The following is a 14,122-nucleotide window of genomic DNA, read 5'->3' on the forward strand; positions in this document are numbered from 1 at the left end:
TGGCGGCATTTATGAGGGTCCGGAAGTCTAAACCTTGTCTGTGGTATTCCGAGTAGGATTCCGGGATTGAATGACTGTGACGTGCTTCAAACTTTAACCTGCTGGGCGTTAGTGACAGACGCAAAAGAGGGATTCTATTCCAGTAGGAGCGGGAACCAACCGGTGATTAGCCGTACTGTGACAGAGTGCGTGCATTAGTTTTCACTGCGAGGATGGGATGTAGCCATCAGCCATGGGTGATGCCGCCAGACTGGTTAGCTGTGCGAGTGACAGCCGCACAGGTTATTTCCCCGTGAGGAATGAAAGTAGCCACAGTTGATGGTGAACCCTTATACAAAGCTTGCCATGGAAAGGAGTAAGAAGGATTGATTAGAAGCAGTAGAAGAGCAGGCGTCCAAGAGCTCTACAGCATCTCCATCCGCTTATCTGAAATTCCTACCAATGAATCTGCATAAGTATCTTTATCCCTTTCATTATTTCTATTTTCGAAAACCCATAAACTATTTTAATCTGCCTAACTGAGATTTGCAAGGTGACCATAGCTTGCTTCATACCAACAATCTCTGTGGATTCGACCCTTACTCACGTAAGGTTTATTACTTGGACGACCCAGTACACTTGCTGGTTAGTTGAACGAGATTGTGAAGGAAATAAACAATGCCCTCAGAGTATACATCCCATAAGTCGAAAGAATAAGTGTTCACAATTTCGTCCACCACATAACCAAGTCAAGTTTAGGAAGAAACTTGTGTGTTCAGATAGAATTGTGTAAATCCTAGACAATTGGTATATGTAATACTTTGACTATAGTGAAAATTTCATCACTGTTGTGGTGGAGACTAGATATAGGTTACATAGCAGAAGGCAACTGAACTAGAATACATGACTGCGTCAATTTCTTTCTTTTTCTCGCTGTTCTGTTTTCTGATATTTATGAGACAAAACAAAATTGTCTCTTAAATTTTTCACTGCACAGTTCAAACAGAAATCAAATTTAAGCTAGGTAACAAAAAATCAATTTATTAAAACAAAAAAATACTATAAATTCAACCTCTATTCTCTAAACCTTATGTAACCTTCAATATATATTTTCATATATGCTATATAACTAATAATTTTATGTATTCCTTATTTCACCAAATATTTTAATTTTAATTAGATTTTATAAACACTTGTGAAGAATAGAGGAGATTCTATAAACATAGAGTATGTCATAATAGTGAAATGTTTAGTCCAATTTGCTTAAACTTTTATGAGTAAAGATCCAATCCGGTCTTTGTCCATTTTCACGAAGGACAAAATAATCTCTGTCTAAAAAAAAAGGACACTTCGACCCTCGACCTTTTTATTTTGGGACAATACGGTCCCTCTGTTAAAAAATTCATTAAATAATAATAAAAATTAGTTTTGCGGAGGGTTTTATTTGTATTTTGTGGGGGTTTTAAACCCCCCACAAAAATCTTTTCAACAATATAACCAATTACTACCACTACTACCATTATCTTTTTCATCCTCATTATTATCACTCTTACTTCTATTATTTTTATTGTGTAACCATATTTTATCATCATCATTATCTCTTCTACCGTCATCATCACCAATACCAATATTATCAACATTAAAGTTTTCTTCTTTTATTTCTTATTCCATGTTATTTTTTTTCTTTAAAAGGTATTATACTATAATTACTTTTATTTTGTGGCATCATTTTTATCAATGGTTTTTCTTCATTTAACCACCATTGATGAAGGAATTTTTTAAAAACAAAGTTATTAATAGTTTGTGGAGGTTTAAAACCCCCACAAAATACAAATAAAACTCCCACAAAATTAATTTTTATTATTATTTAATAAATTTTTTAATAGAGAGACCGTATTGTCCCATAATAAAAAGGTTGAGGGTCGAAGTGTCCCTTTTTTTTGGATAGGAATCGCTTTGTCCTTCGTGAAAATGGACGAGAACCGGATTAGATGTTTACTCAACTTTTATAGTAGTTTATTATTAATTAAAAGAATAAAAAAATTATCCAAACTAGCACCAAAATTTATTTAGTAAATGCAAGCGGCTAAACTTTAGATAGAGATTACTTACAAAGAAATTATAGGATAACACATTAACTTGTCTTTTAATATCATTAATGAGGATCAAACTTCATTGCAGAATCTACTTTTTAATTACCATGAGATTTATTATAACACAAAATTGTTAGGGTTGCTTAAAATTAATAAATTATTGGTATTTTCTATTTGGATTTTATTTATTTATAAAATAATTCAAAATAAAAAAATAATTTTTTTACTTATAAAGAGTTGATATGATATTTTAAAGACATTTTTAACAACTTAAAGAATTTATCTAATTAGAGAGTACTCTAAAATTATTATATTCAGTATATTAAAAAAGAAAATGATTATTCTTTTTGTCAAAAAATGATTTGTGATCTAATACTCAAAACACTTGACTTTCCAAAATAAATTATTTTCTTATATATAATTATCTTTTAACAAACTGCATGGCATATTGAAACTTGAGAGAAATGGAATTTAATTATGGCATAATAATTATTATTTTATTGTTGTCACCTCCAACACTATGACTGGATGGTAATGATAAGTTAACTTTAGGAAGCCTTTATTTCCCAAAATGGGAAGTAAGACAAAAGAAAATATCATGAACTAGTGGACGTGGAGATGCTATCTGCCATTCCAAATCACATCTACAACCACCATCAATATTCTTACAAATAAAGATTTAATTTGGTTTTTTTCTATTTTCATGAAGAATAAAATGTTATTTATCTTAAAAAAAAGATATTTTGGTTTTTAACCCTTTTGTTTTAAGATAATACGATACTTCTATTAAAAAATCGATTAAATAATAATAAAAATTAGTTTTGTAAAAATTTTATTTATAATTTGTAAAAGTTTTAAATTTTTATAAAATTTTTTTAACAATATATCTAATTATGACCACTATTACTACTATCTTTTTCATTCACATTATTATTACTTCTACTCATATTATTTCTATTGTATAACTATATTTTATTATCATTGTTATTTTTTATTGTCGTCATCACTAATACAAATATCATTAATATTAATGTTATTTTAGGTAGTTTGGACATGTGAGAAAAAGATCGACAGAACACTCAATCAGGAGGGTGGATGAGATGGAAGATGGATAAGAGATGAAAGACAAAGAAAGACCTAAGAAGACCATCCATGAAGTGGTCAAATGAGATTTACATGTAAACGGTCTCTCTGTAGACATGATACATGACAGAGCACAATGACGTCGTTTGATTTATGTGGCCGACCCCACCTAGTGAGACAATGCTTTATTATTGTTGTTGTTGTTTTATTCGATGCTATTCTTTTCTTTTAAAAACCTTCGTAATGCAATCACTTTTTTTTCCTGCATCATTTCCAATAATGATCGTTCTCCACTTAACCACCATCGATAAAAGAATTTTTTAAAAATAAATTTATTAATAACTTGTGGGAGTTTAAAATCCCATAAATTACAAATAAAATTCTCACAAAATTAATTCTTGTTACTATTTAACGAATTTTTTAACAGAAATATTGTATTATTCTAAAATAAAAAGGTTGAGGGGGCAAAGTGTCCCTTTTTTTGGACAAGGAATGCCTTGTCTTTCGTGAAAATAGACAAGGACCAAGTTGAATCTTTACTCATATTCTTACATCTTACCCTTTTTTTTTACGGTATTTTTAAATTTGACATATCAAAAAATAATTCATCGCAAATTTAAATTTTATTTAAAAAATATTTTTTAATGAATAAATTATTACACGTATAAAATAGAATTTGAATTTCGACACCTAACTAAAATTATGCTGTCATCTCTTAATTAGGCTGCGTTTGTTTCTGAGAACAGGAGAAGACAAGACACTGAGAATAAGACATAAAGGACAGAGATATAAAATTTTGTGTTCTTGTTTCCTATTTGGTAATAAACTAGAACAAATTATGAAAATCTAATTTATTCTCATTTTTTTTTCATTCAAAAAATTTGAGACGAAAAATATAATAATAAAAAATATGATTATAAAAAATTAACAAGAATAATGAAAGAAAAAATGAAAAATAAGTCGTGTCCCTTGTTAGTGTCTCCGTGTCCTTCCTATCAGGATGGACTCAAAATATACTAATTCAGTGTCCCTGGACACATTGTCCCTGTTCATGTCTCCTCTGTCAAACACAATTTTGTGTCTCTGTGTCCCTGTCTCAGTGTCCTGTCTCTGTAAACAAACGCAGTCTTATAGTTGAGTAGTTGACATTCAATGAAGACATTAACCGGTAGAATGCGTTTGTTTATATATACGGGACATTGAGATAAAAATATAGAGACACACAATTATATTTGGTAGATAAGACATGAACAGAGACCTTGTGTCCAGAAATACTAAATTAGTATATTCTGTGTCTTTTTTGACATGAAAGACACATTCTAGAAAAGACTCAGACATTAACAATAGATACAATTTATTTTTTATTTTTTCTTTCATTATTTTTATCAAATTTTTATAATTATATTTTTTAAATTTTTTTATGAAAAAAAATGAGAATAAATGAGATTTTCATAATTTATTTTAGTTTATCATTAAATAAAATATAAATATACTAATTTTTGGGTCATATTTTTAATGTTCTGTTTTGTCATATTTTCAGAACTAAATAAAACATATTCTCTGCATCTTTTTAAGGTAAAAGTGTAGAAAACAATTCAGATTTTGTGAAAATACTATAAAAAAATCTATTACAAAGTCTTGTGCATATAGTATTTTTAGGAAAATACAATAAGTATATAGGATAAAGTATATTTTTTTCTAAAGTTTATTAAAATTTTTGAAAATATTTTTAAGTTTTATTTTGTTATTAAAATTTTCGATTTACATCAAATATATTGGTGACAGTTTAATTTTAAAAAATTTAAAATTAATCTAATAATAATGCATGATAATTATGTCTAATTTGTTTGTATTAAAGATTATTCTTTTAAAAATTTTTGCTGAATTGATCCTAATATTTTTAAAAAATTAACCGTTATAAATATATTTAACGCAAATAAAAACTTCCCAAAAAGAGCAGAGTAATTTTTTTTTTTTTTATCTGAAGAAAGCATGAAATAATTGATGCATAATGTATTGAGTCGTTAGTTTGTTGACTAAAGAAGCATTTGTCTTCATGCAAAGAAACTGACAAACTGCTATGAATTTGGGATTACAAATCTCTGCATATGACATGCTAAAAGTTAATTTAACAGCAAAACTTAACTAAATAAAAGAAACATATGGTAAATAGAAATAACAAGAAGTGACAGTTTGAGTTTCATTGATGTTACTGTTTTGAAAAGCTAAATAAAAAAATCTACCACTTGAAAAGAAAAATAAATGAAAAAGAAAAAGACACTTGTTACCTGAGAGTCTGTTTATCATAAGAATTTAATAGCAATGTAGTAACTCTAGAAGCATTTGTGGAAAAAATAAAGAATATCAATAATGATATCATAAATATTAAATAGAATAATTGCGCAATGGCAATTGAATTAAGAGCCGGGGACAAAAATAAGAAAAATAATTGTAAAAGATCTTGTTCTGTGATCGTGATTGTGATTAACTGATTATGGATGCATTGAAAAAGGCGTTGGATAATTAGGATTTAAGGTGTGGTACACGTGTCTCCCATGGATTCTCCCTCAGTTTCATTATAACCGAAATGCAAAAACAGAAGCTGAAACCTGACGCATACAAAAACCATTCCCTTTCTTCATTCCTTCCGCGACTAGTAACTATTTTCTATTTCGCATGTTTTCCTTGCACTTCTGGCTGCTCCATTCAACAACTATGCAAGTTTCATTTCATCAGGTTACAATTTACACGCCACTCTCTTCTTTTTCTGCATGTTTCCCGTTAAAGTATTTTTAATTCTCGTGGTTTTTGGAGTTTTATGGTTTAACATCAATACACCATACCATGCATGCATTTTTTTCAATGTTCGCATTCATGTTATGCTGCCTCTGCAAATGCAATTTGCTGATTCTTGAAACTTTTTATAGGGTTCACATTTCACAGCGGTTGAATTGTTCTCGGGTGAAATTATTATGTTGCATGGGTTGTTTATGCGCTAAGACCTGAATGCCTGAGTTAATGATTATAGATATGGAACCGTAATTGTTCATTTTTGAATTTGTGCCTATGGATATGGAGCCGTAATTGTTCACTTTTGAATTTCTGCCTATGGATATGGAGCCGTAATTTCTTATTTTTGAATTTGTGCCTATGGATATGGAGCTGTAATTGTTTATTTTGATCCTATGGATCAAGAATTGATTAACGAGTCTATGAGATTGGGGGTTGTTGATGAGGGTTTACAACTCCAAACTAAAGATGAGGAGCTTTCAGTAAACCCCGAGAGCAACAAAATAATAAAACCCCAAGATGACCACAATGACTCCTCCCATATCCCACCCCCAGAATGTACTGACGTTAGACAAGGTACTATGTCACGACTTCAGCATCAAATTCGCCTTTCCGGTGACGCTGATGATATGGTTGAAGAATTGACAGTGAGAAGTTGCAATGGTTCGAGCTTAGATATTGGTACACAGGGCAATCAAGGGCCTGCGTATAATACTCAGAGCCAAAGGCAGCTAGCAAGTGATTCAGGAATTGGAACTTTACTTCTTGGTGATACTGGGTGTAGAAACAGTGACCAAGCTTCCTCAAAAGTTATATCTAGATCAGGATTTGCTGAGTATTTTATTAAAAATACGATAAAGGGAAAGGATATTGTGTGTAAAGATTCATCTTCTATTGGCTTGACTGTTGAGTCTAGAGATCAGAATCTGATGAAGGCTGGCATTGGTACTCAGATGGATTCCAGTGTCCCGCTAAGCCCTGGCTCAACGACTGCAAAGTCTCCTTATAATGCTTCATTGCCAAAATCTCATGGGTCTCAATTTAATGGGGTCAGTTTAAGAGAATGGTTGAACGCTGGGCGACTCAAACGAAGCAAAGCAGAGTGTTTGAGTATATTTAGAAAGATTGTAGATTTGGTGGATGGCTCACACTCTCAGGGGTTTGCATTGCGCAACCTGAACCCGTCTTATATTAAAGTGTTACCATCAAACCAGGTTATCTACCTTGGGTTACAGAAACATATGTTAGATAATGGTGCAAATTCAGAAGTTCTTCAATTACGAAGTTCCTCTATTCGAAAAAGGATGTCAGAGCAGGTAACATCTCCCTCTCATGATGCATGGTTAAAGAAACAAAAATTTAATGAGTATGTGAGAGGTGCTGGTGATCGGAGTCAGTGCCCTTCAAGGCCTGACTTGTATCTTCAAATTACTGTTGATAGCAAAGTTGGTTCAGCTGGTTCAAAAGATTATCACAACCAATATAAGTATGTCCAATTTCCGAAACATAATATTTGGAAAGTGCCTAGCGTCCCTGACATATCCAATGGAGGTCTACTGCAGTTGACTTCTTTGAATGAAAGATCAGAAGATAAGTGGTATAAAAGTCCCGATGGAGGCTGTACTACATCAGCAAATATCTACTCTCTGGGTGTTCTCTTTTTTGAGGTGTGTGACCTAATTGATGTTACCCGCATTATTATTTAGATGCATTCTGCATGCACCCATCTTTACATGACTTTTATTTCCAGCCTATAACATTGTTGTTTCATTGCAGATTGGTAAAACAGATGGTGTTGGTATGTTTTAATCTTTCCAATCAATAAATATACTTTCAATAACTAAAAGAAGGAGAAATTCAATCCACAATATGTTTTGACAGACCATTGAATGCTATTATAATATATTTATGAAATACTAATTCTCAATCAACTTTTAAATGAAGCAGTTTAGTAGCCTAAGTAAATATGACATCACTAACTAATATAGGTTATACCTTTCAGTTGCTCAGTCAATTTGACTCTGAAGGATCCCATATTGCAGCAATGTCTGATCTTCATCATAGGATTCTACCTCAGGCTTTCCTGTCAGAAAATCCTCTGGAAGCCGGGTTTTGTCTTTGGCTGTTGCATCCTGAGTCATCATCACGTCCAACAACACGGTAATGCTGAGATCATTTAGTTATCAGATTCACTGCCGCTAATATTACAATTCAAAATGATTTTACCAGGGTCGAAATGATTTCTAGATCAGTTTGTTCTTCAAAGAATGTTTCCTCCATTGTGTTCTGTTCTGTGAAATATTTATCTTCTTTTACAACATGGAGGGTATAGTCTTGTCTGTCCTAGTTCTATATCTACCATACACTACAATGATATTCTAAGTTGTAGTTACTGTGGCATGACAGGGAGATACTACGATCTGAAGTATTTAATGGAATTCAGGAGGTTTATAGTGAAAAATTATTATTAGATTTTGACAAAGCAGAAGCACAATCGGAATTGTTATTGCATTTCCTCATCTTGTTAAAAGAGGAGAGGCAAAAGAATGCGTTCAAACTGGAAGAAGTCACCAGATTCTTGGAATCAGATATAGAAGAGGTGGTGAGGGGACATAGCTCTGGAAAATACTTGGTTTCTGCTGGCTTGCATAACGATATATCTTGCCATAATGAGAGTTCATCTCTCAACAAAAAACCTTCATGTTCAGAATCAGTATCCCCTGCATGCCCAATCTCTAATGCAAACCAAATGAGAGTCATAAGAAATATGTGCCAGCTTGAAAATGCTTATGTTTCAATGAGATCTAAAATTCAGATTCCTGAAACAGATGCTGCAACTCACCCACATAAAGATAAACCAAGAGATAGGTTTGTGGCACAAAGAGGCAAGGAACAAGATAAAAAAACAGATTCTTTAGGAGCCTTTTTTGATGGTTTTTGCAAGTATCTACGTTATAGCAAGTTTGAGGAGCGGAGTGTATTGAGAAATTCAGATATTAACAGTCTTGGAAATGTAATTTGCTCTCTAAGTTTTGATAGGGATGAAGAGTACTTCGCTGCTGCTGGGGTATCAAAGAAAATAAAAATTTATGAGTTCAGCTCACTTTTCAATGACTTAGCTGAAATCCATTATCCTGTAGTTGAGATGTCAAATGAATCAAAGTTCAGTTGTGTATGCTGGAATAGCTACATCAGGAACTATCTTGCCTCCACAGACTACGATGGAGTTGTTAAGGTTTGTATGTACAGCACATTATAAACCATTGGAGTTATTCTCTCCATCAGTTACTTTGTGACATATGCAGTTGGGACTCAATATTCAATAGTTTACCTTGTAGTGGTTTACCAAGTCTTTGACTTGAATTTTGGCCTAAAACTGCTCTAAAAGGTGAGTTTATATATCCTTAAAAATGGGGGTGAAATATTCACCTGTTTATATTAAAACTTCTATTAAAAACTCATCCCATAGATTCTCACTCCCATTCTAAGGGATATATGGCTAATTATAACGGCAGAAAACGCTTATAATTTTCTCAAGAGTTGATTATTCTAAAACCTTTCTAGATTCTCTCAGTTGGATGTAAAAATGTATTCTCAACTTTAAGTTTTGAATAGTTTCCATGTCCGACATAATTGGATTGGTTGCTAACTTCTTTAGCACAATACTCTTTGCATTGAGAATGGTATTTATCACAGGTATCATTGGGGCTCATTTTGTAGAGTTTGTCATATCAATTAACAATATTACTGGTCTTGTTCAGAGGCCGAAAATGCATCATCTATACGAAATGACATTTTTATCACTATTTTATATTACAATAATGACTGGCTAACATTTTGTTCACTTAAACTAAGGAAGAATTCATCACTCTCACCGAAAGAAAAGAGAACATCCTTGGAAAATGACATCGATTTTAACCTAAAAGCTAAATATACGTTCATTTCTTGATGTTTGGTCTGTTCTAGTTTCTAAAATTACTCATAGCATTGCATAACTGGATGCATTTTCAGCTATGGGATGGTATTACAGGTCAAGGGTTTGCTCACTTCACTGAACATGAAAAGAGGGCTTGGTCTGTTGATTTCTCTCCGGCATACCCTACAAAATTTGCTAGTGGGAGTGATGATTGTTCTGTGAAGCTGTGGAGTATCAATGAGGTAAGCTTTTTAGCACTGATACAAAGGCTAAGGGCAGACATGCTTAAACTCTGGATGAGCACATTTTGCTTGACGGAAAATCAATATTTAAAATAAAATAAGGTTAGAAAGTAAATGATGGTTGCTTTTCCTCTTGATTATTGCACCGTTATGACATTTATGTCTCTGAAAATGACTATAATCAAAATCTTGATACTAAACATAAAAACTAAATCATGATTTATAAATTTTTTCTTAAAAATTTAGGAAATCTTGATTTTCATATGAACCCTGTTTGATATTAGGAATATATTGACTATGAAAGGGTTAGCTTTTGCTTTTCCAGCAATATGGTGGAAGCCACTTGGTTATATTATTTGAGGATTTTCTATTTAAAAAATGGTTATATAGTCCTGATTATAAGTAGCTATGCTGGTGTGATAGTCCTGTCTTTCCAGATTGTATGGACAGATTGCATCCTCAAGCTATATAGCGAAAACTACACCGGAGCTTTCCAAATATTGATCATTAGCTAATATGAAGGAAAACTTATCTTGCAGAGAAACTCTGTAGGCACAATCCAGAATGTTGCAAATGTCTGCTGTGTTCAATTCTCTGCTTATTCATCTAATTTACTGGCTTTTGGATCGGCAAATTACTTGACTTATTGCTATGATCTTCGCAATCTTAGAAGCCCCTTGTGTGTGTTGGCTGGCCATCATAAAGCTGTAAGCTATGTCAAATTTTTGGACTCTGTAACACTTGTTTCTTCATCAACCGACAATACATTAAAGATCTGGGATCTCAACAAAACCTCTCCCGTGGGTCCTTCTACTAATGCTTGCAGCTTAACCTTGTCAGGGCATACCAATCAGAAGGTTTGGTTTTGAATTTAACAGCTTTGATTATTTTATAATATGAAATCCAGTTAGCATTTGCCCAAAACCTTCTTTGGTTGCTGTCATGCGCAATCCCAAAGGCTGCATGTCTTAAATTTGACATAATTTGCATTAAGTTGTCCCTTTTTTGAAAAAAATGTTTACTTTAGTTGGTTGGCTCAAAATTTTCACCTTCTGCTTTTACAGAATTTCGTGGGTTTATCGGTTGCTGATGGATATATTGCATGTGGCTCTGAAACAAATGAGGTATTATATTACTTTTGGTTGTAACGTGATAGATTCACTATAGCTTACTGGAACAAAAATGTCAATCAAATTAGTGATTTAGCAATTTGCTATTTTAGTTCCACAAAGACTACAAAAGAAAAATGTAACCACATAAACACAAATATACACCTAGAATCCTCCTACAATTTGGTGTACATGTTGTTTATGCACAAATTTGTGATGATATCTACGACTTGCAATTTCATAATTTGTGATGAGAATAAGAGCAGTTCAAACATCTGTTCATAAGCTTAAGGACATCTATATATAACTTTGTTGATAATGTATACTTTTGTTGCATTGCAGGTTTATGCCTACTATAAATCTCTTCCCCAGCAAATCACATCACACAAGTTTGGGTCCGTGGATCCCATTAATGGTAAAAAGACTTATGATGACTATGGCCATTTTGTTTCAAGTGTGTGCTGGAAAGGGAAATCAGACATGGTTATTGCGGCCAATTCAAGTGGGTGTATAAAAGTGTTACAGATTGTGTGAAGGAAAGTCAACTTGATGATGGCTCTGTTTGTGCAGCCCGGTGTGAGCCATGATTGGATGGGGAAACAAGTCACAATCTAATCCAAATTTTCTAATATGAAGGTTGGATTCAACAGGATGTAGAAGTTAAGGCTTTAAACCAAAACTTTTTGGCATTTGCAGAGAGACCTGTTACACAGATTTAGACATGGGCAATTGGGCATGGCAGGAGTTGCTTGTAATTTATAAGTTGAGGAATATAGCTAGCTACTATCGCTATGAAGAGGACTAGCTACAAACGCTAATATTTGAAAGCAAAGAACCTTGAAATTTCTATTTTAGCTTTGCCCGGACTTGTATATATTACATTAACGTTGTAGTCGGACGTCGTTAGATTTTTTGTTGCTTTACAAATGTCATCTTATCACAGTACTTTTTTCTTTCATAAGGATTGGGGGATACCCTTTAAATTAATTAGTTGCGTTCGTTTTTTTAATGTCAGGTAGAAACTAGGAGCTTGTTTAAAAATCATTTAATACGATGATTGTAGTGATTATTGTTCTTGGTGTGAAGCATTAACACTGTAGTGTCAGCATTTGCTTCCACAAGAAATGGCAATGAACTAATTGAAGCCATTGGTAGCGATGATGATCAGAGAGAAAGAATAAAAAGGAGTCATTTTTGTCTTTCGGATGAGGTGAGGTGAAAAGGATGGAGACTCAAACGGTGGTTTATTTCTCTGAGAGTGGTGAGAATACAGATGAACCATAGAATGGGAAGAAAAATGGCGGTTGTGAATTGGATGAAAACCGTGAGAAGAGTAACCAAAAAAAGAAAAAAGAAATAAAAGAGAAAGGGTTCAAACAAAAACAACACACTGATGAGGAACAATAGTGTTAACTGTTAATTGATGTAAAACGATGATGATTGTTGTGTCTAGGAAAGGATAAGAATGGATGTCCATTTAATGGGCAATCCATTTTCTACCTTGAAAGAGAACAAGTTTTAGGATGAAGAAAATAAATGTAGTTTGAAAAGTAAACTTCTCTTTGCCTATAAAAACATAATCTCAGGCAAGGGAATACACACAGCAATATAATAATATTTTCTTTCTTTTACTATAAACAAATGCAATTTTTTCTTTTTTTACTTTTAATACTTCTTTCTATCTTTATATATATATTTATGCAATTCTCTCTTTCTTTACTTTTTATACTTTTTTCTATCTTTATATATATACACATTACAACATATAATATTATTATATATATACAAATCATTATTGAGCTAATTATTTTAATGCTAGAGCCATATTAATACATCTTTATTTTATATTTAATATATCTTTTATTTCACAACACGTTATCAGCACGAGACTCTGATCAAATTTTTAGGAAGACTCAGGTAACAAATTTTCATTATGTCAAAGCTCTCTCATCTTGAATTCAATGCTCTTGATATATCTCGAAACAATTATTTATCATGGATACTAGATGCTGAAATCCATCTTGATTCAATGGATCTTGGAGATACCATTAAGGCTGAAAATAATGCATCCCAGAAGGATAAAGCTAAAGCCATGATTTTCCTTCGTCGTCATCTTGACGAAGGATTGAAAAATGAATATCTTACATTAAAAGATCCTACAGATCTTTGGAAAGACCTTGAAGAAAGGTATAATCATCAGAAAACGGTGATACTTCCTCAAGCCCGATATGAATGGACGCATTTGCGTTTACAAGATTTTAAATCTATAAATGAATATAATTCTGCAATGTTCCGAATCACCTCACGAATGAAATTGTGTGGGAAAAAAATAACTGATCATGATATGTTGGAGAAAACTTTCTCAACCTTCCATGCCTCGAATGTGCTCCTGCAGCAGCAGTATCGAGAGAAAGGGTTTAAAAAATATTCTGAGTTAATTTCTTGCCTTCTTGTTGCTGAACGCAACAATGAGTTGTTATTGAAAAATCATGAAGCGCGCCCAGCTGGCGCTGCCCCATTTCCTGAAGTAAATGTAGCAAATTACCCCAGAAGAGGTAAATGACAAGGTTTTAATAATAAGAAAAATTATGGAAGGTAAAAGAATTATGTTCAAAAGAGAGGATCTCACCAGAAGTGGGATAAAGAAAGGAATATCGGGTAGAATAAATCAACAGGGGATAAGTGTTTCCGTTGTGGTGGAAAGGGCTATTGGTCTCGTACCTATCGTACCCCAAGGCACCTAGTCGATCTTTACCAGGCATCTTTGAAAAAGGACGACAAAGGAAAGAAAACAAATTTTGTTTCAAATGATGCTGAGAACTCCACCACTCATTATGATGTATCTGATTTCTTTGAGGATCCTGAAGGAAATATTGGTCATTTGATCAATGATGGAATAGTTTAATATGT

The 14,122-nt window shown here is 32.8% G+C and overlaps 1 protein-coding gene across 1 annotated transcript; it reads left to right on the top strand.

Moving 5' to 3' along the window:
* The first annotated feature begins 5,712 nt into the window (after window positions 1–5,712).
* LOC107479792 (protein SPA1-RELATED 2) lies at window positions 5,713–12,176 on the top strand. The gene is made up of 8 exons (XM_016099897.3): window positions 5,713–5,891; window positions 6,083–7,612; window positions 7,948–8,105; window positions 8,352–9,180; window positions 9,957–10,103; window positions 10,643–10,960; window positions 11,168–11,227; window positions 11,555–12,176. Exons 2-8 carry the CDS (start codon window positions 6,341–6,343, stop codon window positions 11,744–11,746), a joined length of 2,976 nt encoding a protein of 991 aa, XP_015955383.1. The 5' UTR covers window positions 5,713–5,891; window positions 6,083–6,340; the 3' UTR covers window positions 11,747–12,176.
* The last annotated feature ends 1,946 nt before the right edge of the window (window positions 12,177–14,122 follow it).

Source organism: Arachis duranensis, chromosome 3 (assembly GCF_000817695.3).
Source record: "Arachis duranensis cultivar V14167 chromosome 3, aradu.V14167.gnm2.J7QH, whole genome shotgun sequence".
NCBI classification, from domain to species: Eukaryota; Viridiplantae; Streptophyta; class Magnoliopsida; order Fabales; family Fabaceae; genus Arachis; species Arachis duranensis.

Excerpts from the sequence above, each read along its gene's own strand:
- LOC107479792 (XM_016099897.3), top strand. The coding sequence starts at position 6,341 with ATGGATCAAGAATTGATTAACGAGTCTATGAGATTGGGGGTTGTTGAT. Across the intron at positions 7,613-7,947 it reads TGGGTGTTCTCTTTTTTGAG|TTGCTCAGTCAATTTGACTC; the intron begins GTGTGTGACCTA and ends TATACCTTTCAG. Across the intron at positions 8,106-8,351 it reads TCATCACGTCCAACAACACG|GGAGATACTACGATCTGAAG; the intron begins GTAATGCTGAGA and ends GTGGCATGACAG.